This window comes from Canis lupus, chromosome 23 (assembly GCF_011100685.1).
Source record: "Canis lupus familiaris isolate Mischka breed German Shepherd chromosome 23, alternate assembly UU_Cfam_GSD_1.0, whole genome shotgun sequence".
NCBI lineage: Eukaryota > Metazoa > Chordata > Mammalia > Carnivora > Canidae > Canis > Canis lupus.
This window is the reverse complement of record NC_049244.1, coordinates 9,666,532-9,690,646: the sequence shown is the minus strand read 5'-3', so window position 1 is coordinate 9,690,646 and position 24,115 is coordinate 9,666,532. Positions and strand designations below refer to the sequence as shown.

Genomic DNA, 24,115 nt, shown 5'->3' with positions numbered 1-24,115 from the left:
GCACCCTGTATCTCCAGTGCTGGGAAAGCACATAATATTAATGATACGGGGTCCACAGAATCACATTATATAGTAAGACCTATGAGTGTGCATATACACAGAAGTTGATATATACATTCCTTGTTGTGATGTGACTGTCCCCATTATAAGCTGTGGGGGCAGGAATGGGGGTGGAGAACAGGACTCTTCTCACTGTTCCCTGGGAGTTCTAGAAAAAAAAAAAGGTAGCTACAACACTTCCCACAGTGCTTTTCTCCACTCACCTGCCATGACAATAGTGCTGTCCCTTCTGCATGTGCTAAAATATCCTACCAATCTAAATACATGGTTTTTGGAAAGAAAAAGGAACACATAAGTTATGGATTATAAAAATGCTTCACTATTTAAAGGGAGGCCAATGGAACAAATTATAAAAAAGGAACTTCTTAGAGGAAAAATACAACAAAATTAACTTCCAGGGGTGCCTGAATGGCTCAGTCAGTTGAACATTCGACTCTTGATTTGGGCTCAGGTCTTGATCTCAGGTCATGAGATCAAGCCTTGTGTCAGCCTCTGCACTGAGAGTGAGTCTGCTTGAGGTTCTCTCTCTCTCCCTCTCCCTCTGCCCACCCACACCCACCTCACTTGTACTCACTCTCTCTTAAAAAGCAAAACAAACTAAGCCCCATCTCTAACTCTGCCTGACTACAAGAACAACAAGTCAAAACTATTCCCACAGACATCCAGTACCACTCTTGCTTTCTGATTTAAGTCAGAAGTCATGACAAAATTGACTTTCAATTCAAAATGGTTAAATTAATGAGTGGATACTGTTTCCATTCTGATTTGAAGACATTCACTGTGAAAAGACTTTTTTAAAAAGACCATTGGATATATTTACTGGATATTAGAGGACATTAAGGAATTATTTAACTTTGTTAGCTATTAAAATGCATTATGCTATGTAAGACAATGCTTTCTCTGAGATTCATAATGAAGTATTGTTGTTGAGGTAAAACAACACTATGTCTGCAACTGGCTTTGGATGCTGATAGTTGCTATAACTGGTGTGGACACACAGTGGTTTTGTTATACTTTCTACTTAGGTGTAGCTCCCAAAGACCTAGTAATTCTAACTCTAAGAATTTGCTCAAGTGAAATGAAAACATAGTCCACACAAAGACCTGTAATTAATAATTAATTACAAAGACAATTAATAACAGGAGAATGGGTCCGCAAGCTGTGGCAGCATGGAACACACCATAGAGCAATACCCAGTAACAAAAAGGAACTAATTGTGGATGCACATCACAACATGGACAAATCTCAAAGGCATCATACTGAGGGAAAAAAAATGCAGATCCTAAAGAGTGAGATAGAAATCAAAACACTTGCTACCACTGAGGCATGAAGACTGACTGGATGGACTCCTGTGAGGAGTCAATAACATAAACTTGCAGAGTACCTAGGACAATGCCAGTACATAGTGCTGCTTTACACCTTTTAGTTCTCTTTTTGTGCATTCATTTCAATGACCTAATTGTGTTTTTGGTAATGATGGACGTGTTCTATATCTTCATGGGAATGTTGGTGACATTTGTGTATATATCTGTCAAACTTTACTATACATGTTAGCTATGTACGTTTAACTTTATGTGAATTGCATCTTGAAAAACAAAAATGTAATTCTATACAAAAATACAATGGTGGTTACTTTGAGTTCTCAACTGAAAATGAAAACCCAAGCCAGACTATGTTCTTCACAACTCAAGCAGGCCCAAGGCATTTTAACCTAGGGATAAAGTGAGGAGAGAACCAAAACTTCCACTTAAAATGTGCCATTATTTTTCTTTAAGATTTTATTTATTTGAGAGGCAGAGTGAGTTAGAGAGCACATGAACAGGGGCAGAGGGAGAGGGAGAAGCAGATTCCCTGACAAACAGGGAGTCCGACACGGGTCTTGATCCAGGGACTCCAGGATCATGATCCAAGCCAAAGGCAGATCCTCAACTGACTGAGCCACCCAGGTGCCCCGCCATTATTTTTTTTTAAATCTGTCCAGCGTACCCTAAATCATATGGGACCACCTGGGTGTATCTATGATCCCAAAGGCCCTACCGAAGCCTGGGGCTCCTCCTGCTGAAGGCCAGTGAGCCAGCTGGTCTGCAAAGTCAGGCCAGGGTCTATGAATTTCTATCCCTTGATACCTCGAGAGAGGGCACTGTTTGGGCATGACAGACTGAGGTACCTGTGTGATATCCTGAGAGAGCCATCCAGAGGGCCTATGCTCGCAGTCTCTGAGGCAAATTCTGCAGGCCTGAACCCAGGAGAGAGACCCTGGCTAAAGGTGCAGACTGTCATCCTACCTGCCCGTTGCTCCAGTTCATGAGGATGCCATCCTGGCTCTCCATTTTGGACGGCTTCCCCAAATCATAGTGCTTCCACTGCCTGTCAACATTTTCTTCCTATCTATGTCAGTTACTTTCACCTATCCTCATGTATCTTTAATAACAACTCATAGAGCACTTTTAAATGCATCACTTATTTCAGTAATAATGACAACATAATGGATTAGATAGGGCAAATGCTCTTAGTCCCATTTTACATAGGAGCAAATTATATTGAAGGATTAAGTGCGTTTCCCAAAGTTGGGGCTCATGCTAAGACCCCAACTCACATTTTCAAACTCTAAAACCAGGCTCTTTTCAACATTTCTGGCTATCTCCTGCTTAAACAAATCCTAACTACAAAAAAAGAAGGAAGAAAGAAAGGCAAGGTGAAAGGAGGGAATGGGGTGGGGGAGGATGGAGAGGAAGGAGAGAATAAAGGAGGGAAGGAAGGAGGGAAGTGGGGGAGGTAGCAAGGAAGGAAAGGAAACAGTTTACTGAGAGAAATTGGGAAACAAAATCCTGGCTCTACCTCCAATGAACTGTGCTATTCTGACCAAGTTTTCCAACTTCTTTGTAACACGGAGATCCAGCTTATAGGGACTCCTGTGAGGAGTCAATAACATAAACTTGCAGAGTACCTAGGACAATGCCAGTACATAGTGCTGCTTTACACCTTTTAGTTCTCTTTTTGTGCATTCATTTCAATGACCTAATTGTGCTGAATTCTTCAGCCCCACTATCTCTTATGTTCTGAGGACATTTAATTCACACTTTCGTCACCTATTTATTCACTACACTTTATGTCCACACAGAAGATCATTAGAAACAATGCATAACTTCTATACCGAAGAGCTACCCTCACAAAAGTTCACCAGAGAAACTAGGTTAAAACTTTAAAAAAAGTTGGCCAGAATGAAAGACATGTAATTCAATATAAAACTTTAAAATTAAAAATCTTCCATTTGAGTCTTATGTTCATTAAAGCAAATATTAAAGAATTTAAAAATGCCTGCTATAATACAGCTTCCTATACTCTTCCATGCACCCTAAATCCAAGCAATAGATGAGGAAAATGTTTGATTATTTCAGTGGTTTTGAGGTGGTGTTGTCTCAACCTCTTCGTATCCAATAGTAAGGTCCTATGCCAAAATTATCAGAGTTTGAGAGGCACCCGTGGAGGCATGTTGACTGGGCCGTGGGAAGAGGGACAGTAGTGATGACTGTCTTCAGAGGAAAATCATCCACTCCCAGGACCAGACGAGGTGCTATGTCACTCCTCTTTAGGCACTGATGGCTTCATGTATCATTCTTTTCTCAACACATGCAGGTCTTTGTGACCATGTATTTGTATGGAACTGCAGCAGAGCCACTGACTGCTGGCCACTAAGACCACATGACCAGAGAGAAAGATGATGTCCACCTTATCAAGCTACTGCAATGGCAACTTCAGTGCATTTAAAACTCTTCTCCTCAAACCAAGCCATAAAGCAACTTTTCTACATAGACCAGCACGTGACTCCAGTGGAGCTGAGGCAAGTGTCCACAATTGGAAGACACTAAATAAGTTCTTGGCTTACCCATATTTGAGTTTCCAGGAGATGAAGAATGATACACAGATGGTCTTAATGATTCTTAGAAAATATTAAGACTGATTCTTCAAGGAATGCATAAAGTTGGTCATAGAGATTGACAGACAATCTACATTTATCCATCTGTTCCACAGATATTTAGGGCATGTCTATTATGTGTGAGGCCCAGTGCCCAGAGCTGGGGACACAAAACTGAGAGAGACATGCTTCTTGTTGATGGTCCTAGTGAGGACAGAAACTGAATAATGCAGGAGAAACACATACTACCATGCTGGAATTGGTCTCAATGTAAATTAATGGTCACAAATTCCAAACAGTGGCTCTGCTTACTCTCCTGCTCTTCGGTGACCATTTCAATTACAAATTTTTTTATCTCTGGCTTGGATTTCCCATTTGAACTCTAGACACAAATATGCAAACTCCAACTTGACATCTCTACTTGGATGTATAAAAATGATCTCAAGTTGAAGATGCATAAAATAGAGCTCTCAGTTCCAGCTGTTAGCCAATCTCTGCTTTTCTGTCTTCTCCACTCAGTGAAAGGCAACTTCATTTTCCCAGTCGCCCAAGCCACAAAACTCATAGTCCTCCTTGAATCTGTTCTCTCTTACATTGCCTATCCCAATAAGGAAATGCAAGTCCTGTTGGCTCTACCTCTGATATGTATCCAGGATCTGACCATCACTTACCACTCCACTACCCCACCCTGGCTCTGAGAAAGCACAACCTTTCACCTGTACTGCTGCCCTCTATCAGTTCCTCTGCTGCTTGTCCTGCCTTTCTATGATGCCTTCCCCACTGAGCAGCCATGTTCTATAAAGCAGATGTCAGGTCATGTCACTCCTGTACTAAAAACTCTGATTTCTCAGCCTAGAGCAAGATTCGGAGCTTTCCCACAGATTCACTACTCACTACATGGTCTGGGCTTACACTATTGCTGAGACTTCATTCTATACTACACTTCCCTGGCTCTCTCCCTCCTAGATCCTCAGAAAAAACACAAGGCATGTTCTTGAGTCAGAAATCTGACATCTGTGGTTCCCTCTGCCATACTTGATGTCACCCCAGATAGCAGCACAGCTCCCTCTCTCGCTTCTTTCAGATCTTTGCCCAAATGTCCCCAGAGAGGTCTTTCCTGAGCAGCCCACAGAAAAACAGCACCTGCCACCCCACACCAGGTTCTTCCCCTTCCCTGTTTTATTTTTTTTTTCATGACTCTCATCACTATCAAATATGTATAAATACATATTTTTTGTTCATTTCTTCTCTCTCTCCTCCCTCTAGAGCAGCACTATCTAGTAGAAATATAATGTGAGACATATGCATAATTTTGAATTTTCTAGTAGCCATAGTAAAGAAAATAAAAAGAAACAGAGGAAATTGTCAACTTATAATATTTTTTGGTTAATCTTATATAGCTAAAACATGAGCACTTCAAAGTAAAATCAATATAAAATTATTAATAAGACATGATATATATTTTGGTACTAAATTTGAAATCTGGTGTGTATGTTACACTTACAGTGCATCCCAATTCAGGCTCACCACATTTTAAGTGCTTGGTCACCACCCTTGATTGGTGGCTCTGGTACTCATCAGCTCAGCTCTGGAATATAAACTCCATGGAGCAAAGAATAATTTTGCTTACCATGTACCCAACAGCTTGAACAGTGCCAGGCAAATGGTTTGCAAATCAATTAATTATTTAATTAACAGAGGTGTTTTTTTTTTTCGTCTTCTCTCTAATAAGCACATATTGAATATATACAATATAAGAAACAAACAAAACGTGGTAAAAAATAAAGACTATTATACCACAGTGCTTTTAATCTAGTAAGGGAGGAATGCTGTAAAGAAACAGAAAGTCTGAGGTATCCCAAGGGAAAAGGAAAACAATCTACACCAATTTTAAGCTGAATGGGAAAGGACCTGATTGGGGCTCAGATGTGGCACAACCCTGGCCAGTTGGAGGAGTGGAGAAAGAAGATCATATAGATTATGGCAACGCCCAGGATGACAGTGATAAAAGCTAGACTCAGGGAAGGTCAGGGAAAGATGGTCAGGAGGCAGAATCAACAGTGCCTGGCCCAGCCCTGTTCAGGGTCCAAGTCAGGGGAAGAATTACAAATACTGGGGTGTTGAGCTCAGTGGCTAAGGAAGAAAATGATGTCTTGATGAACTCATGCAATCCTGAGAGATAACAGACTGATGAATGAGGGCAGCTAATGATGACTTATCATCTAGTTCCAACACCCAGACCCAATATATAACCTCATTTCAATCACCCTGACTTCTTCCACATTTAGATATTTCTACCCTAATGAGCAGCAATGATATTTCCCAGAACATTCTACAAGGATGTGCCAACTGGAGAGTCAGAAGGGCCCCTTTCTGGGCCTCAGTTTCCTCCTCTATAAAATTAGGAGGGTGGTGCTGGGCCAGGTGATTGTAGCCTGGTCTAGTGGGCCCTTTCCCTATCCCATGTCTTCAGTGCTCTTTTCCTGTACCACAGGAGCTGAGCTCTCTAGCAGAAGACTGTACAGGTGTGAGTATAACTCTCTCAAGAATTGTTCACCTAACACTCTGGTTCTTCTTCAGTAATATCTGCCAACATGAAAATTAAAGCCAAGAGCAAGCTCACAACAGACACTGTCATCACAAACTTCGTACAGCTAAAAGTGCAGGGGGTGAGCTGCACAAAGAAAACCTTGATGCACAGTGGGAACAGTCACATTTCTGAACTGACATGGTGCTGAGCGCTAAAGCTGAACCTTTCTACAAAGGAAAGGGCATTCTTCCTGTAAACAGACATGGGTGTGTATGTGACATAAAGCCTTCAAACTTTGGGCTAGCAGCAAGCAATACTCTCGGAAAAGCTGTCTCATTGTACCCAGGAGGGCAACAGAAGCATCTCACCTCAGCCGTTCTTCCTCTTTTTTTCGAAGATTGAAGTCTCGCTGAACCACCTGGAGAACATGCTCCGTTTCATCATCTGTCAGACCAGACAGATCCAGCTTCCTCCCCATGATTTAATACAAAACACAGATGGTGATGCAAGACCTAAGAAATCAAGGAGAGACCACAAATTGAGGGCAAGATGAAAGCTCTACAGGGACAAAAATCAACCCACTTTGGTTTTTTGGTTTGTTTTTTAAAGATTTTATTTACTTGAGGGGGCACCTGGGTGGCTCAGTGGTTGAGCGACTGTCTTCAACTCAGGTCATGATCCCAGGGTTCAGGGATCAAGTCCTGCATCAGACTTCCTGTGAGGAGCCCTCTGCCTATGTCTCGGTCTCTCTCTCTGCATCTCTCATGAATAAATAAATAAGATCTTTTAAAAAAAGAGATTTTATTTATTTGAGAGACAGAGTGAGTGCGAGAGAGCACATGAGCAGGGACAGAGGGAGAAGCAGATTCCCCCACTAAGCAAGGAGCCCAATGCAGGGCTCGATCCCAGGATCTGGGGATCATGACTTGAGCCAAAGGCAGATGCTTAACCATCTGAACCACCCTGGTATCTCCTCCATTTTGTTATTAACACAGAATTAATACAGCTTGAGCTAAAGTAGTATCTTGCTCTGCTCTCATAGTCAATAAACATTTACAGACAATTTTGGCAAGGCTGCAGAGAAAGAGAGAAGGTAACAGTATCTGCCAGTTTTATTCATCCCACCCAATGCTTAAGTTAGAAAAAAAATCATAAATCACTTTTTTTCAACACAATGAAGCATACAGAGGGCTAGTGTGGATTACTACAAAATGCCAAAGACAGGATCCAAAAATTCTAAATTTTTGTGACTTGCAGTTTTAAATTCTATGTATTGTAATAATTGCAAAATAAAATAAATTATAATACTCTTTTAAATATCCCATATATACTATATTCCTTTAATTTTCATCATGTGGCCATAAAATATAAACTAGAAATCGATAAACTCTGTTCTGCAAAAGGAGAAAATATAGTAAAATAACCTTATTTAGCCATTTCTCAGCAGTAGAAAAGATAGTATTTTAAAGGAGCACTTCCAGCAGTGCTTACCTAGAAATTATGGGAAACTATGTTTTTAAAAGTGATTTTAAATGAATGGCTGCACCCAGGTATAAAATAAAATGCACAATTCTGGAAAATTGCCTAGAACTGACAACCATCATAAACACAAATGCAACTATCCTCAATAAAGTATTAGTGGAACCAATCCAGCAAGATTCCAAAAAGATTATTATATATGATGACTAAGTGGATTTTCTAAGCAATTCCAGATTAGTTCAACATTCAAAACTCAACCAGTGTAATTCACCACATTCACAGAACAAAATGAAAAAATCATATGATCAATGCCCATTTATGACAGAAGCCCTCTGCAAACTAAAACTACAAGGAAATTTCCTCCATTATATAAAGGGCATTTTCAGGAAAAAGAACAAAAGAAAATCTAAATTAAAATTAACATCATATTCAATGATGACAGAGGGCATTCTTTGTGATGAGTACTGGGTGTTGCATATAAGTGATGAATCACTGAATTCTACTCCAGAAATCAATATTGCTGTATGTTAACTAACAACATTTAAATAAATAAACAAACAAGCAAACAAACAAACTAGAAGTGCAGCAATTAAAAAAAAAAAAGGACTGAATGCTCTCCCTTAAGATCAGGAACATGGCTTGAACATCCACTCTCATTACCTTTACTTATTATGGAAGGTCTTTATTATAAAGCTACATTAATTAAGACAGAGTAGTACTGCCATATAGGTAGGTATATTAGTTTGCCAAGGCTGCTATAGGCTAGGATGGTTTGAACTCAGAATTAATCTTCTGAGTACCGTAGACTAGGTGGTTTGAACACCAGAATTAATCTTTTCACAGGTCTGGAGACTAGAAGTCTGAGATCAAGGTATTGACAAAGTTGGGTTCTTTTGAGGCTTCTCTCCTTGCCTTGGGAGATGGCTATCTTCTCCCCAAGTCTTCACATGGTCTTCCCTCTGTACATGTCAATGTCTAAATCTCTTTCTTTTTTAAAAATTTTATTTATTTACTTGAGAGAGAGAGGGAGAGAGAGAGAGTGCGCGCACGCGCACAGAAGGAGAGGGAGGAGCAGACCCCTGCAGAGCAGAGAGCCTGATGTGGGGCTTGATCCTAGAACCGTAGGATCATGACCTGGGCCACAGGAAGACACTTTAACTGACTGAGCCCCCCAGGTGCCCCTTAAATTTCTTAGTATAGGGGCACCAGTAATACTGGATTCTGGTCCACCCTAATAACCTCATTGTAACCTAACTCTCTTTTTAAATATCCTATCTCCAAATACAGTCACAATTTGAATTAGGACCTCAACATTTTGGAGTGACACAACTCAGACCACAACCTTTCATGTTTTGGTTCCCGAAATTCATGTCTTCTCACATGTAATATATATTCAGGCCATCCCAGCAGCCACAAAAGTCTTAGCCCATTCCAGCTTCAACTCTAAGTAAGTAATCTCCTCTAAATATCATCTAACTTAGGTACAGGTGAGCTGAGAGCAATATTCATCCAGAGGTAAAATTATTTTCCAGGGGTAAACCTGTGAAACCTGGCAAGTTATCTGCTTCCAAAATGCTATATGTAGGAGAGGCACTGGATTGACGTTCCCATTCTAGATGGGAGAAACTAGAAAGAAGAAAGGAGTCTTGGGTCTCAAGCAAGTCTGAGGGCAGAAAAAATTCCATTAGATTTTTAAGGCTCAAGAATAATTCTCTTCTTCTGTGCCTAGCAGAGTGGCTCTACCTTCTGAGCCAACCAGGTTGGCTATCCCAGCCCCTCGGCCCTGGGTATAGCCACAGCAGCTTGGACCTCTGTAACTGAGGAAAAGAGAGTCCCACCCCATAGTGGGTGGCAGACGTAGCCCTGAGGACCTCCAAATTAATTGCCTTCAGGATATTCCTTCTCTTTCTTGAAGGATAACACATGTGTGTAGCCAGATAGCTCTACTGGCCAGGCCTGTAGAATCTCAAAGGGCCACCAGCCTTCATTTCATCCTGTCTCAGTTTAGTCTAAACTGGCAGTGTTTCCACTGATAATAAATTCTCAAAAACTTCATTGGTTTCCCATGAAATGCACAGAAGGCCAACCCTTCAAGCAAGAGGGTCCTCTACAGCTCTTCCCTGGGTAAGCAAAGCTCCATTCCTGGTTTCTGCTGAAATGGCTGAGTTGAAATCGCTCATAATCTGTGTAGCGTGTGCCTGTCCAGCCAGACCCCTGATGTTCCCTCCAATCACACTTTCTCATTTTTTGTAACATGGATAGAATGTGAACTTTCCAGATCTTTAAGATCTAGATCCTTCTGCTTAACAATCCTTCTTCAATTTCTCTCTCTGCTCTTGCATTTTACTATAAGCAGCAAGGACAGACCAGGTTGTGCTTCAACACTTTGCACGGACATCTCATCAGCTAAATACCCAAATCTATCACTTACAAGTTCTACCTTCCACAAAACACTGGAACACAATCTGACCAAATTCTCTCCTACTTTATAAAGAAAGGATCCAATTCCTCCACTTCTAATAACGTGTTCCTCATTTCTGTCTGAGACCTCACCAGAAGTACCTTTAATATTCATATTTTTACCACCTTTCTATTCACAATGATACCTGTATTCTCTCAGATGATAGAAGCTCTCTCTCCAGCCTCCTCTCTTTTTCCCAAGCCCTCAGCATACACCTTTACCATCCATATTTCCACCAACAGTCTTCTCAAAGCAACCTCAGCTTTTTCTAGCATGTGCCTCAGGACATTTCCACCTCCACCCATTAGCCACTTCCAAAGCCACTTGCACATGTTTACATAGAAATGGCAAATACACATATGAAAAGATGCTTAATTTCATCGGTAATTGCAGAATTGCAAATCAAAGCCACATTTCACACTCACTGAAATAAAAAGTCTTTATCAAGTGTTGACAGGAATTGGGACAATGGCAGCTTTCATATGGTTTATATAAACTGGTGCAATTGCTTTGTGACAGGAGTATCAAAGTTTATGATGCACCTTACTTATGAACTGGCATTTCTGCCACCTCTGAGTATATTCCTCCAATATAATCTTGCAAATATACACCAAGAGATAGGAATTTGGTTAGAGCACATGAAATTTCTAAATCTGTACCATTCCAGTTTATAAAAATGCCTATTTCATGTCGTTCAACCTAACAGAAGACATTAACAGCAGTCACATTCAAAAATGCAGAAAGTCAAACAAATCAAATAAAACCTGGAAACTACCCTGAATATCCATAAATGAGAGGAGGATAAATGATGTATATGTGTGTCATAATAGAGTTCTCTACTGCAGTAAAAAAGAACACACTGTAGATATACCCAATAACATGAGTGAATCTTAAAAACATAATGTTGAGACAGAAAATCATGTCATTGGTACATACATGTGCAGCAGGCACACGTTATAATCTTTTTTATAAAAAGTTCAAAAATTTGGAAAGCCAAAGCATGTGTTTTTTAGGAATAAATACGCAAAAACTATAAAGAACAAGATGGGGCCTCTGAAGGAGAAAAGATTTGTTTGCAGATATCACACAGAGGCTTCACAGCTGTCACTGGAAAGACATAGTAAGTACTGTCTTTTATAAGAAGGTACTACTTATTATTACTACTATTGTATTAAGTAATAATTATTATTAACATTTTATTACTTATTGTTATTACTATTATTATTATGAAAAGATTCAAGTTGTTTCTGTCTGTAAGGTATTTTTCATAAGCATAAAGTAAACCTAACATTAAATAAAACTAATCTAATTTCATCATAATTATAGCAAATATTTGAAACACTGTCCAAGGAATATACTGAGAAGTATAATAAAGATGATGACAATGATTTTGGTAAATATGTTAAGAAGATGAAAAGTACAGCATGCAGAATGTGGTCAATAATATTTTAATAACACTGTGTGGTGACAGATGGTGACAACATTCGTCATGGTGAGCACTGAGTAATGTAACAGAACTGTCAAATCACTACATTGTACACCTGAAATTAATATAACACTGTAGGTCAACTATACTTCAAAAACAAAACTTTTTAAGTTGTTAATGATTTTGATGGATCTAACATTATTGGTTGAACACTTACTATGTTCCAGATGTTTTGGCATTTCATACATGTATGTGTATGCATATATATACACACACCCACAAAATTCTACAGGGAACTACAACCACTGTTACTACTCACAGATGAGAAAGTATAAACTCATAGTTACATGTTCTGAATGTAAGATAAATAATGAATGACAGCTAAGGTCTGACTGTGTTTAAAGTCCATACCTTTACTCCACACACAGACCTTCCTGTGAGATACAGAAGAAAACTCTGGACCTCAGGTTTTCATACTTGGAATCCAGAGTTCCCTACCATGTCCTAGCATGTGAAAGGTAAGAACAGGAACTCCCGTTACTTGGTTGCTATTCAGGCAAAGGTGACCTGCCCTTTTAGTTTCCAAATAATGGCAATAAACACAGAGAACGGACAAGTTTCCATCATTAAAAGACTTCTGTTAAATGATTTAAAGCCTCATACTTGTACGATGCAAACCAACTTCAAGATTTAACCAGCAAATCACAACAGGAATCCCAGCTATTTTTAAAATATTTTTTCACGCCACTTATGCTATTGGTCAAAAGTAAATCTGTGGTCCACTTTGCTCATGTGATGTTGGGGTTGGGGGGTAGGGGCAGGGTGGGTGGGGAGACAGTCTAGTTCACCTGCTGGTCTGCAAAAGTAAATTAGAAGTAAGGCTCCACTTTTAGGCTGCAAGGCAAAGGGGAAGCTTCATAAGATGCCATCTTCAAGTCCCTCAATGAGCAGGAAGAAACAGATCAGAGGGCACAGGGAAAATGCAGACTGATTCCTTCCTTCAGAATACCCCATTAAAGGTGATAATGGCACCCTGGAGTTTCCTCCCAAGGTGATATATCTGTCCCCTTCACTTCACTTCACCGGCTTTTGGTTTCTGAGAATTATATATGAACTTCTAAGATGTGCAGTTAGTGAAAGACAGAAGTGGCAGCTTTGATCATCTCAAACCTAAAAATAATGATCAGGACTCAAAAGGGATAAATGGTTTCTGTAAAGATATAAATAAAGTAGCTATAAATGAACAAGGCAGAGAACAATGAGAAAACCCTTTGGGGAAATGAGGAAAGCATCTTCCTTTTCTACAGTAAACATGATTAGATTTCCTGTACAACAGAGATAGCATCTCAGGGCTAGAGAAGCCTCACGTCCAGGAATCACAGATCACATAGGTATGGAGCCTTCATTTATAGATGAGAGAGGGTAAGCACAGGAGAAGGAAGTGGTTTCCCCATGACACAAAGCTGGTTCAGAAAGTCCTGGCTTCTAGAACAGTGCTTTCCCTCCTTGATCTCTCGGGTTTATACCTAACTAAGATGGCAGCAGAGAGAATACGATATTGTATTATCACATACTTTTGGTGAACTGCATGCTGTATATTTCATTTGATTCCTTCCCTTAAAAGGTCACAAAATTCTTTCCTTTAATACATTTCTATGGGTACAAAATATTCCATTGTGTGGCTGTACCACAACTTAAGCAATCATACTTGCATACTTTCTGTTTATTTCCAATGTTTTTCTACCATAAATAACACTAACACCTTTATACATATTTACTTGCACATCCTTGAAGAAAATTCTTAGATTGAATGGCTGGGTCAATGTTTAGGCACATTTGATAATTACTGCCAGATTGCCATGAAAATGTTTACTCTTGTCTTCCTCCTACTAGGATATATGAGTGCCTGTGTTCCTCAACTCTTATTAAATGAAAATGGAAAGTTATTATAATTGGTAATGCTTTGGTCACTAGTTATTTGGAATGTTTCATTACACTGTGTTTTGAACCTTGATACTTGTGGAATTGCCTTTTCTTATGAACTTTGCAATTTTATATTTTAGAGAATTTTATATATTTCTTAGTATTTTTTAAAGGACACTTAACATATTAAAATAGTCATCCATCCTGTTGTCCCCAGATTGTCCCTTGCCTTTTAATTGTATTCATCTTGTGTTTTGCTATGTGAACTTGCTTGTTTTATGCAGTAAAATGTTGGGTGTTGTTTTTGTTATCAAGTTTTCATAAGCTTCTACCTATTCTCAATTCCTTTACGAGAATACCTAATACTATAAAGATGGCAGATTTTCCCCCAAATTAACAGATTCATTAAAAAAAATGGTCAATAAAAAATTCATGTGAATTTTTATTCCTAACTTGATAAAAAGGTTTCAAAGTTCACCTGGAGACATAAATGGATAGTGTTAGCCAGACAATTAGGAGAAGGAACAATAATGAGAGGTGATTTGCAATACTAGGTTTTAAGGTGTGTCACTCACATGAGATCAGCTGGTAGATCACCAGCTCAGGGCAGGTCAGGAAAGAAAGGCCCAAGAAAGACCCTCTGTGTCTGTGTGTTTGTGTATGTATGTATGCATGTATGTATCTATTTATTTCTTCATGGGTCATCTAAGTCAGATAGATTGGTCTATAAATGTTTGGGATAGTTGACAAATCACATCAGGTCTATGAGGTTTCTTTTTTTTTTTATTTTTTTATTTATGATAGTCACAGAGAGAGAAAGAGAGAGAGGCAGAGACACAGGCAGAGGGAGAAGCAGGCTCCATGCACCGGGAGCCCGACGTGGGATTCGATCCCGGGTCTCCAGGATCGCGCCCTGGGCCAAAGACAGGCGCCAAACCGCTGCGCCACCCAGGGATCCCCTCTATGAGGTTTCTAAGGTCATTTGTTAGTGAGTTAAAGAAACTAAAGTTATTAAAAAGAAATGAAGAGTAAAATGGAAAATGTATTGCTGAGATGAAAAAGCATTTGGTGTATAATTAATAATTATACACCCAAACTGGGAGTTGTGCAAATACCCTTCAATAGAAGACTAAATTATGGTATATTCACCAGTAGAATACTACATAGCAATAAGCACAAGTAAACTACAAATACATATGACAGTATGAATGAATCTCATGAATATTCTTCTGAGCAAAATAAGATAGACACAGAGAGAAAATAGTGATGAATCCAATTATACAAAGTTCAAAATCAGGCAAAACTATTCTACAGTGTTAGAAGCAGGAGAGTCTTCGTCACTGAGCAGGAAAACAGTGACGAAAAAGAGTAAAGCTGAGGAACTGGTAACATTGTTTCCTGATCTGGGTGCTAGTTATATAGATGTACTCAATTTGTGAAAATCCACTGAAGTATACACTTTTGATTTATGTATGACATGGTTCAATAAAAAGCAAAAAATAAAAAAAAATAAAAATAAAAAAAAAAATAAAAAAAAAAAAAGCAAAAAATATAGTATGAATAGTAAAATCCTATGTAATTAGATAAACTGCAAATACACTGAAAGATAATCACAAGAAATATTACCAATAGTTACCTCTGAGTGGTAAAATTTCATAAATGCAATTTTTAAAAAATGTACTTTTGGGTGTTTTTTCCCTTCTACAATAAACAGTTTGAAAAATTAAACAAATGCCCATTAAGCATATGTACGAGGATAGTCTCCTCAATGCTATTTACAATAGAAAATTTGTTTAAGCAACAGAAATATTTAATGTTGGATCCCTGGGTGGCTCAGTGGTTTAGCGCCTGCCTTCAGCCCAGGGCATGATCCTGGAGTCCCGGGATCAAGTCCCACATCAGGCTCCCTGCATGGAGCCTGCTTCTCCCTCTGCCTGTGTCTCTGCCTCTCTCTCTCTCTCTGTGTCTCTCATGAATAAATAAATAAAATCTTTATTAAAAAAAAAAGAAAAAGAAATATTTAATGTTAGACCACTGGTTAAATTTGCTATGATATATCTCTGCTAGGATACTAACATGCTATAAAAATGACATATTTTTAAAATATGATATATTACTGACATGGAAAAATATTCACAACATATTTATGAATGAAACATTACAGACTGAAGAACAATATTAAGTGATCTCGTTCTGTTATTCTAAAAAAAACAGTGTGTGAATTCCATTAAAAAGAATAGAATAATAAATCATATGCCAAATGTTCACAGTTGTTATTATTTCCGGGTTATTGGATTTCTTATAAATTTTAGTTATTTTTTAATGTTTTTTTCATGTTTTCCAATTTTCCCACAATGAACATGGATTACTTTCTTGATGAAAAATAAATGTTATTTTGAACACTAATAAAAGCCAGTAATAACTTTACAAGAGTAGCTCAAGTTTATAATATAATAAATGGTCTTGACATTACAAGAGGATCACAATAACTAAAATGTCAAAGGAGAAGCCTGATATTATCATATTCGAGGGGACAGCCTGAAAACTGTTCACTACTCAATTATATTTTATTTCACATCAGTTTATAGCTGCAAAGACCCTAAAACAAGAAGAGATACAATACCAATCACTAGGGCAGCCTGGGTGGTTCAGCGGTTTAGTGCCGTCTTCAGCTCAGGGCTTGATCCTGGAGACCCGGGACTGAGTCCCACGTCAGGCTCCCTGCATGGAGCCTGCTTCTCCCTCTGCCTGTGTCTCTGCCTCTCTGTCTCCCTCTCTCTCTGTGTATCTCTTGAATAAATAAAATCTTTAAAAAAAAATTTAAAAAATACCAATCACTAAAAAAAAAAAAAAAAAAAAATCCCATTTTTTGTCAAGGTCATGAAATAATGCCTGATAGATACTCTATTAACTTCAGCTGATAAATAACTAATATCAATTCAGTTTCCTATTATTTTCTAAGAATCAAAGCATTATATCTTGAGACTTGGAAAACTTTCAAAAACCTGATGATGAGCAAAGGATAATTAGAAAATTCAGTGTTCATTACAAAAATGGGTAAACCCTTTCAATCTCAATAGGCCAAAAAATTAAAAGTTCAGCCTGAGGCCATATATAAACAGTATAATTATCAAAACTTGGAGAACAGAAAACCCACCTATAAAAGAGTTGGGGTCTTACTTATGAAACCATGCAACCCATTCAAGACTGAACTGTGTTTTAATTCTGTGCTTGGTCAAATTTAATTACAGCAGCTTAGAAAAGAACCAAAACAAACTCTCATCATACTCAGCCTCCATTTGAAGGTTTACCATGTGACACAAATAGCAGTGTGTTCACATGCATTTCCCCAACTTTCACAAGACATTATGGGAGAGGTGTTTTATTGCCAGCATTAGAGAAAAAGTGACTTGCATCAGCCACCCTGGAAGCAAACCAGAAGGTAGGTTATAGCAAAGTGGTAGAAGCCTGACAGCAGTTGTTCATGAGTGATTTTTATATTTTCAAAGTTCTCTACAGCGATAAATGACTCATAACTTTAAAGTTAGAAGACCTCAAAAAAAAAAAAAAAAAAAAAAGAAGACCTCAAAAAAGGTAGAATTGTCTATATTATTCCTGGCTAGAATAACAAACATGAGGAAGGACACTGACACTTCTACAGGAAAATGGTCAGTACATACCTTACAAATGAAAAGAAAAAAAAGGAACTCCAAAGATATTAAGTACATACATAATGGAAAGTTCATCATAAAAGGTCAGTGTTTACACAAGTGACATTCTAGAAAGATACTTAGAACAGAAAGATCAAGGACAAATGGTTGAAAGAGATTTTATAAACCCACAGTCTGTGTGTTTATGTATGTGTGTGATATCATGAACCTAATAGAAAAGTAAAAAGATTAACTTGCAAAGTCCAAAGTCCTAAAGGTGATAAAAAGTAAGTACTGCTGGAGCTTCCCTCTTCAGCCATGACTAGATGTTGACTAGAACTGAAAAGAAATTTCTTATTCCTCCAAAAAAAATCTAAGTGTTAGGACTCTCATTTAAGGCACTTGCTATCAGGGAAAAAAGAAAAAAAAAACTTCCACCTGGGAAGAAAGAAAACAACACACATATGAGATGTACCTTTCATTGTGTCTATTCTTTGAAGGAGGTGGTACTTAGACTATAGAACTCACTGACCTTCATTACTTCAGCTTCAAGATTGCTATCCCTACTAGACAGCCTGCTTCTCTGAGACTCATCATTTACCTATAGACAGGAATGGCCTAGAGCAGACTCAATTACAACACTAGGCCACAACTGGTTGGACCAGGGATGGCAGGATGCTATTAACATTCAGCTAGGATATGTTGATCTTGGTGGCCTGCTACAATCCCACCTGAAAATGCCACCAAATGGCTTTTACAGTGAAGATGTATTATTGGCCTTTTTGCAGCTTAAACAATATCTAGGCTGACTTCTAGTCTGAATCTGTTGTGTGAAAGTCAACATTTCCCCCTTCTCATTCTGGAAATAATTCAAAAAGCAATAAGGAAAATGAGAAACAAAATGTAAATTTCATTTCAGCTAAGCCAAGAGACAATTAAAACTACAGATACCAAATGTAAATGGAAAGGCATCTAAAATAAAGGAAATTAAGTTGGAAAAATTAAACTCCTTTGGATGGTGAATAATGAAAAAGAAAAAAACTCAAATGATATAAAAACACTAGAAGATAAAATAAATGAGCAAGAAAGGCAAGTAAGCAAGTAAATCTCTCACTGTAAGATATGTGATAAAGCAATGGAGTGACCAAATACTTTTAAGATATTAAAAACTTAATGATCAAATCACACCTATGAATGAAGAAATAGGAAAAATATCAAAGTAACACAAAATGACAAAATGTGAATTGACAGGGCTTTGGAAATAGGCGGGGGAAAATAACAACCATTGCAGAAATTATGCCAAGAAGGCATACCAGGTAGCTGAGAAACTAGTGGAATAAAGTGGGGGAAAGATATGAGGAAGGGGACCAAAGTGAAATAGTAAGACAGATTGTGGAGAATACTGCAGATATGGAGGGAAAAAGAAGAGACCCTAAAGAAAGGAAATGAAAATACTGGAACAAATACATAAGCAATTCCTGAAAATTTTGAGACTATATTGGGTCCCAAGGAAAACTGATCTTTTAAATTAAAAAAAAAAAAAAGTCTTCTTAGAGGGGAGAGAGAGAAAGGGAAGGGGCAGAGGGAGACAGAATCTCAAGCAGACTCCCTGCTGAGCACAGAGCCTGATACAGGGCTCAATCTCACCACCCTGAGATCATGACCTGAGCCAAAATGAAGAATCAGACACTTAACCAACTGAACCACCCAGATGCCCTTAGACTTTTAAATTTTTTTAAGCTACAAAAATAATGAGTAACATAAACATACTTCATACACCAACAGAATAATTCCAAAATGCATAACTAACCTAAAGGTAAAAAAATAAAATAAAATCATAAAGGTAACAAAAGAAAATGAAACAAAATTTTTTCATAATCTCTGAGTGAGAAAAGCATTCCTCAATATGACACAAGATTCAGAAACCATTGAAAATAATGGATAAATTCAATATAAAATTTGAAATATCTGCATAACAAAGAACCAAAACATTATGAGCAGAGTTAGGTGACAAAAATGAAAAAAAATGGCAACCTACATCAAAGACAAAAAGATAATTTCCCTCAATACAAAAACTTTGACAAGTGCATAAGAAAAAAGAGCAAAAACCTAACAGAAAAATGGACAAGGAGAGTAATAAAAATCAGAAGAAACAGAATGCCCAGAAAGAACTATAAATGGCTCATAAACCTATCAAACACATAAAAAGACAAATACAAATTGAAAGACTTTTTTTTCACCTATCAGATTTGCAAAGATTCAAAAGCTTAGTAATCACAGGATGTTGGTAAGGCTGTGAGGAAATGGGCACTCTCATACATTGCTGTTAGGATCATAAGTGTACCATCTCTATGGATGGCAACTTGCCAATACTTATCAATATTATAGGGAAGTAGACAGATATCCTTTCATTCAGGAATTCCACCTCTAAGAATTTATCCTACAGAGGTAACACACATATATTTATGCAAAAATGACATATTTAGAAAGATCGTTAGAGAACCAAGTGAAAAATAATGATGGGATAGCCATACAATGGAAAACCATGCATCTGGTAGGGAAAAATGAAGAAACTTTATGAACTGTTATGGAATTCTTCAAATACAGGGTTAAGTAAAGGTTGCACAATGATATGTACAAACAGCAAGGTGCAAAACAGTAGGTATACTATGCCATTATTTGTATAAAAAGAGAGGAATAAAATATAAGTTTCTAATGTATATACGTGTACACATACTTACTTGTATGTGCATAAATCACTCAAGAAAAATTCATAGGAAAAACCCAGTGGCATGAGTTACCTAAAGAAAAGGGCAACTACTATGGTCAGTGGTGTGAAGCATACTTTCAATGCTTTTGAAATTTTGAATGATTTAAATGTATTGTGTATTCAATATTTTAAATGTAAATATTTAATCTTAATTTATTTCATAAACAATATATACTTTAAATATATCATATTTAATATAACTAATAATATAACAAAATAGATTGTATATAAACATATTATTATATATAAGTATAATATAAAAATAGTATAGTACAAATTAATTTATTTTTAATAAATTTTTAAAATTAAATTTAAATTTTATACACACACAGACACACACACACACAAACATAATGTTTTAAAAGAGATAAGCTGGGCAGCCCGGGTGGCTCAGGGGTTTAGCGCTGCCTTCAGCCCAGGGTGTGGTCCTGGAGACCCAGGATTGAGTCCCACATCAGGCTCCCTGCATGGAATGGAGCCTGCTTCTCCTTCTGCCTGTCTGTGCCTCTCTCTCTCTCTCTTTCTCTTTTTTTCTCTCTCTCTCTCTGTCTCTCATGAATAAATAAATCTTTTTTTTTAAAAAAGGGATAAGCTGATCAAGTTACCTCCATGCATAAAAATCCTTTCATCATTCCCTATAGCTTTGGGGATAACTTTGAGAGGGCTTTGCTTACCACCAAGGCCCTTGAAGACCTCATTCTAACCTGCTCTCTCTCTGGGCTTGACTTTGACCTTCCTTCTGGATCTCTATGAATCAACCACACCACTGAGTTACTTATCAGAACATATCCTTCTCTCTCTTGCCCTTACCCCTAAATGTGTTGGTCTTGCGTTATTGTCCCATAGATCCTTGAGGCTCTGCTCATTTTCATGGTCTGTTTTCTCTCTGTTTTTCAGTTTGGGCAAATTCTTTTGATCTGTACTCTTCTTGTTCACTGATCCTCTGTCATCTTCACTACAGTTTTTTGTTCATCCGGCAAGTATTTTTTCTTTCCATTGTTATATTTTTCAGTTCTATAATTTCTTTTTGGTTCTTTTTTATAACTCTCATTATTGTAATTTCCTATTTTTCATTTGTTTCAGGTGGATTTGTAATTATTTACTGAAGCACTTTTATAACGGCTGCTTTATTTTTTTTGTATATTTTTTCATTGGAGTTCGATTTGCCAACATATAGCATAACACCCAGTGCTCATGCTGCCAGGTGCCCCTCTCGGTGCCCGTCACCCAGTCACTCCAACCCCCCACTCACCTCCCCTTCTACTACCCCTTGTTCATTTCCCAGAGTTAGGAGTCTCTCATGTTCTGTGAATCTCACTGATATTTCCCACTCATTTTCTTTCCTTTCTCCTTTATTCCCTTTCACTATTTTTTTATATTCCCCAAATGAATGAGACCATATACTGTTTGTCCTTCTCCGATTGACTTATTTCACTCAGCATAATACCCTCCAGTTCCATCCACATCGAAGCAAATGGTGGGTATTTGTCGTTTCTAATGGCTGAGGAATATTCCATTGTATACATAGACCACATCTTCTTTATCCATTCATCTTTCAATGGACACCGAGGCTCCTTCCACAGTTTGGCTACTGTGGACATTGCTGCTAGAAACATTGGGGTACAGGTGTCCCGGCGTTTCACTGCATCTGTATCTTGGGGTAAATCCCCAGCAGTGCAATTGCTGGGTCGTAGGGCAGGTCTATTTTTAACTCTCTGAGGAACGTGCACACAGTTTTCCAGAGTGGCTGCACCAGTTCACATTCCCATCAACAGTGCAAGAGGGTTCCCTTTTCTCTGCATCCTCTCCAACATTTGTTGTTTCCTGCCTTGTTAATTTTCCCCATTCTCACTGGTGTGAGGTGGTATCTCATTGTGGTTTTGATTTGTATTTCCCTGACGGCAAGTGATGCGGAGCATTTTCTCATGTGCTTGTTGGCCATGTCTATGTCATCCCCTGTGAAATTTCTGTTCATGTCTTTTACCCATTTCATGATTGGATTGTTTGTTTCTTTGCTGTTGAGTTTAATAAGTTCTTTATAGATCTTGGATACTAGCCCTTTATCTGATAGGTCATTTGCCAATATTGTCTCCCATTCTGTAGGCTGTCTCTTAGTTTTGTTGACTGTTTCTTTTGCTGTGCAGAAGCTTTTTATCTTGATTAAGTCCCAATATTCATTTTTGCTTTTGTTTCCCTTGCCTTCATAGATGTATCTTGCAAGAAGTTGCCGTGGCCAAGTTCAAAAAGGGTGTTGCCTGTGTTTTCCTCTAGGATTTTGATGGATTCTTGTCTTGCATTTAGATATTTCATCCATTTTGAGTTTATCTTTGTGTATGGTGAAAGAGAGTGGTCTAGTTTCATTCTTCTGCATGTGGATGTCCAATTTCCCAGAACCATTTATTGAAGAGACTGTCCTTTTTCCAGTGGATATTCTTTCCTGCTTTGTTGAATATTAGTTGACCATAGAGTTGAGGTCCCATTTCTGGGTTCTCTATTCTGTTCCACTGATCTATGTGTCTGTTTTTGTGCCACTACCACACCGTCTTGATGATAATAGCTTTGTAGTACAACCTGAAATCCAGCATTGTAATGCCCCCAGCTATGGTTTTCTTTTTCAATATTCCTCTGGCTTTTTGGGGGTCTTTTCTGATTCCATACAAGTCTTAAGATTATTTGTTTCAATTCTCTGAAGAAAGTCCATGGTATTTTGACAGGGATTGCATTAAATGTGTAAATTGCCCTGGGCGGCAGTAACATTTTCACAATATTAATTCTTCCAATCCATGAGCATGGAATATTTTTCCATCTCTTTGTGTCTTCCTCAATTTCTTTCAGAAGTGTTCTATACTTTTTAGGGTATAGATCTTTTACCTCTTTGGTTAGGTTTATTCCTAGGTATCTTATGCTTTTGGGTGCAATTGTAAATGGAATTGACTCCTTTTTTTAAAAATTTTTTTTATTATTTATTTATGATAGTCATACAGAGAGAGAGAGAGAGGCAGAGACACAGGCAGAGGGAGAAGCAGGCTCCATGCACCGGGAGCCTGACGTGGGACTCGATCCTGGGTCTCCAGGATTGCGCCCTGGGCCAAAGGCAGGCGCCAAACCGCTGCGCCACCCAGGGATCCCTGGAATTGACTCCTTAATTTCCCTTTCTTCAGTTTCATTGTTAGTGTATAGAAATGCCACTGATTTCTGGGCATTGGTTTTTTATCCTGCCACACTGCCGAACTGCTGTGTGAGTTCTAGCAATCTTGGGGTGGAGCCTTTTGGGTTTTCTACATACAGTATCATGTCACCTACGAAGAGGGAAAGTTTGACTTCTTCTTTGCCAATTAAATGCCTTTTATTTCTTTTTGTTGCCTGATTGCTGAGGCTAAGACTTCTAGTACTATGTTGAATAGCAGTGGTGAGAGTGGACATCCCTGTCGTGTTCCTGATCTTAGGGGAAAGGCTCCCCGTGTTTCCCCATTGAGAATGATATTTGCTGTGGGCTTTTTGTTGATGGCTTTTAAGATGCCGAGGAATGTTCCCTCTATCCCTACACTCTGAAGAGTCTTGATCAGGAATGCTGTATTTTGTCAAATCCTTTCTCTGCATCTCTTGAGAGGATCATCTGGTTCTTGTTTTTTCTCTTGTTGATATGATCTATCATGTTGATTGCTTTACAAGTGTTGAGCCAGCCTTGCATCCCAGGGATAAATCCCACTTGGTCATGATGAATAATCTTCTTAATGTACTGTTGGATCCTATTGGCTTGTATCTTGATGAGAATTTTTGCATCTGTGTTCATCAGGGATATTGGTTTATAATTCTCATTTTTGGTGGGGTCTTTGGTTTTGGAATCAAGGTGATGCTGGCCTCATAGAACGAGTTTGGAAGTATTCCATCTCTTTCTAT

At 38.2% G+C, this 24,115-nt stretch overlaps 1 protein-coding gene across 4 annotated transcripts in view; it reads right to left on the bottom strand.

The window, feature by feature from the left end:
* Positions 1-24,115, bottom strand: part of MYRIP (myosin VIIA and Rab interacting protein) — a 361,492-nt gene that overhangs the window by 296,563 nt on the left and 40,814 nt on the right. For all 4 annotated transcript variants that reach the window (XM_038570505.1, XM_038570504.1, XM_038570506.1 and 1 more), the window contains exon 2: positions 6,875-7,018. In XM_038570505.1, the coding sequence (XP_038426433.1) occupies positions 6,875-6,984 (110 nt within the window). In that variant the 5' untranslated portion in view covers positions 6,985-7,018. The remainder of the gene's footprint in view (positions 1-6,874; positions 7,019-24,115) is intronic.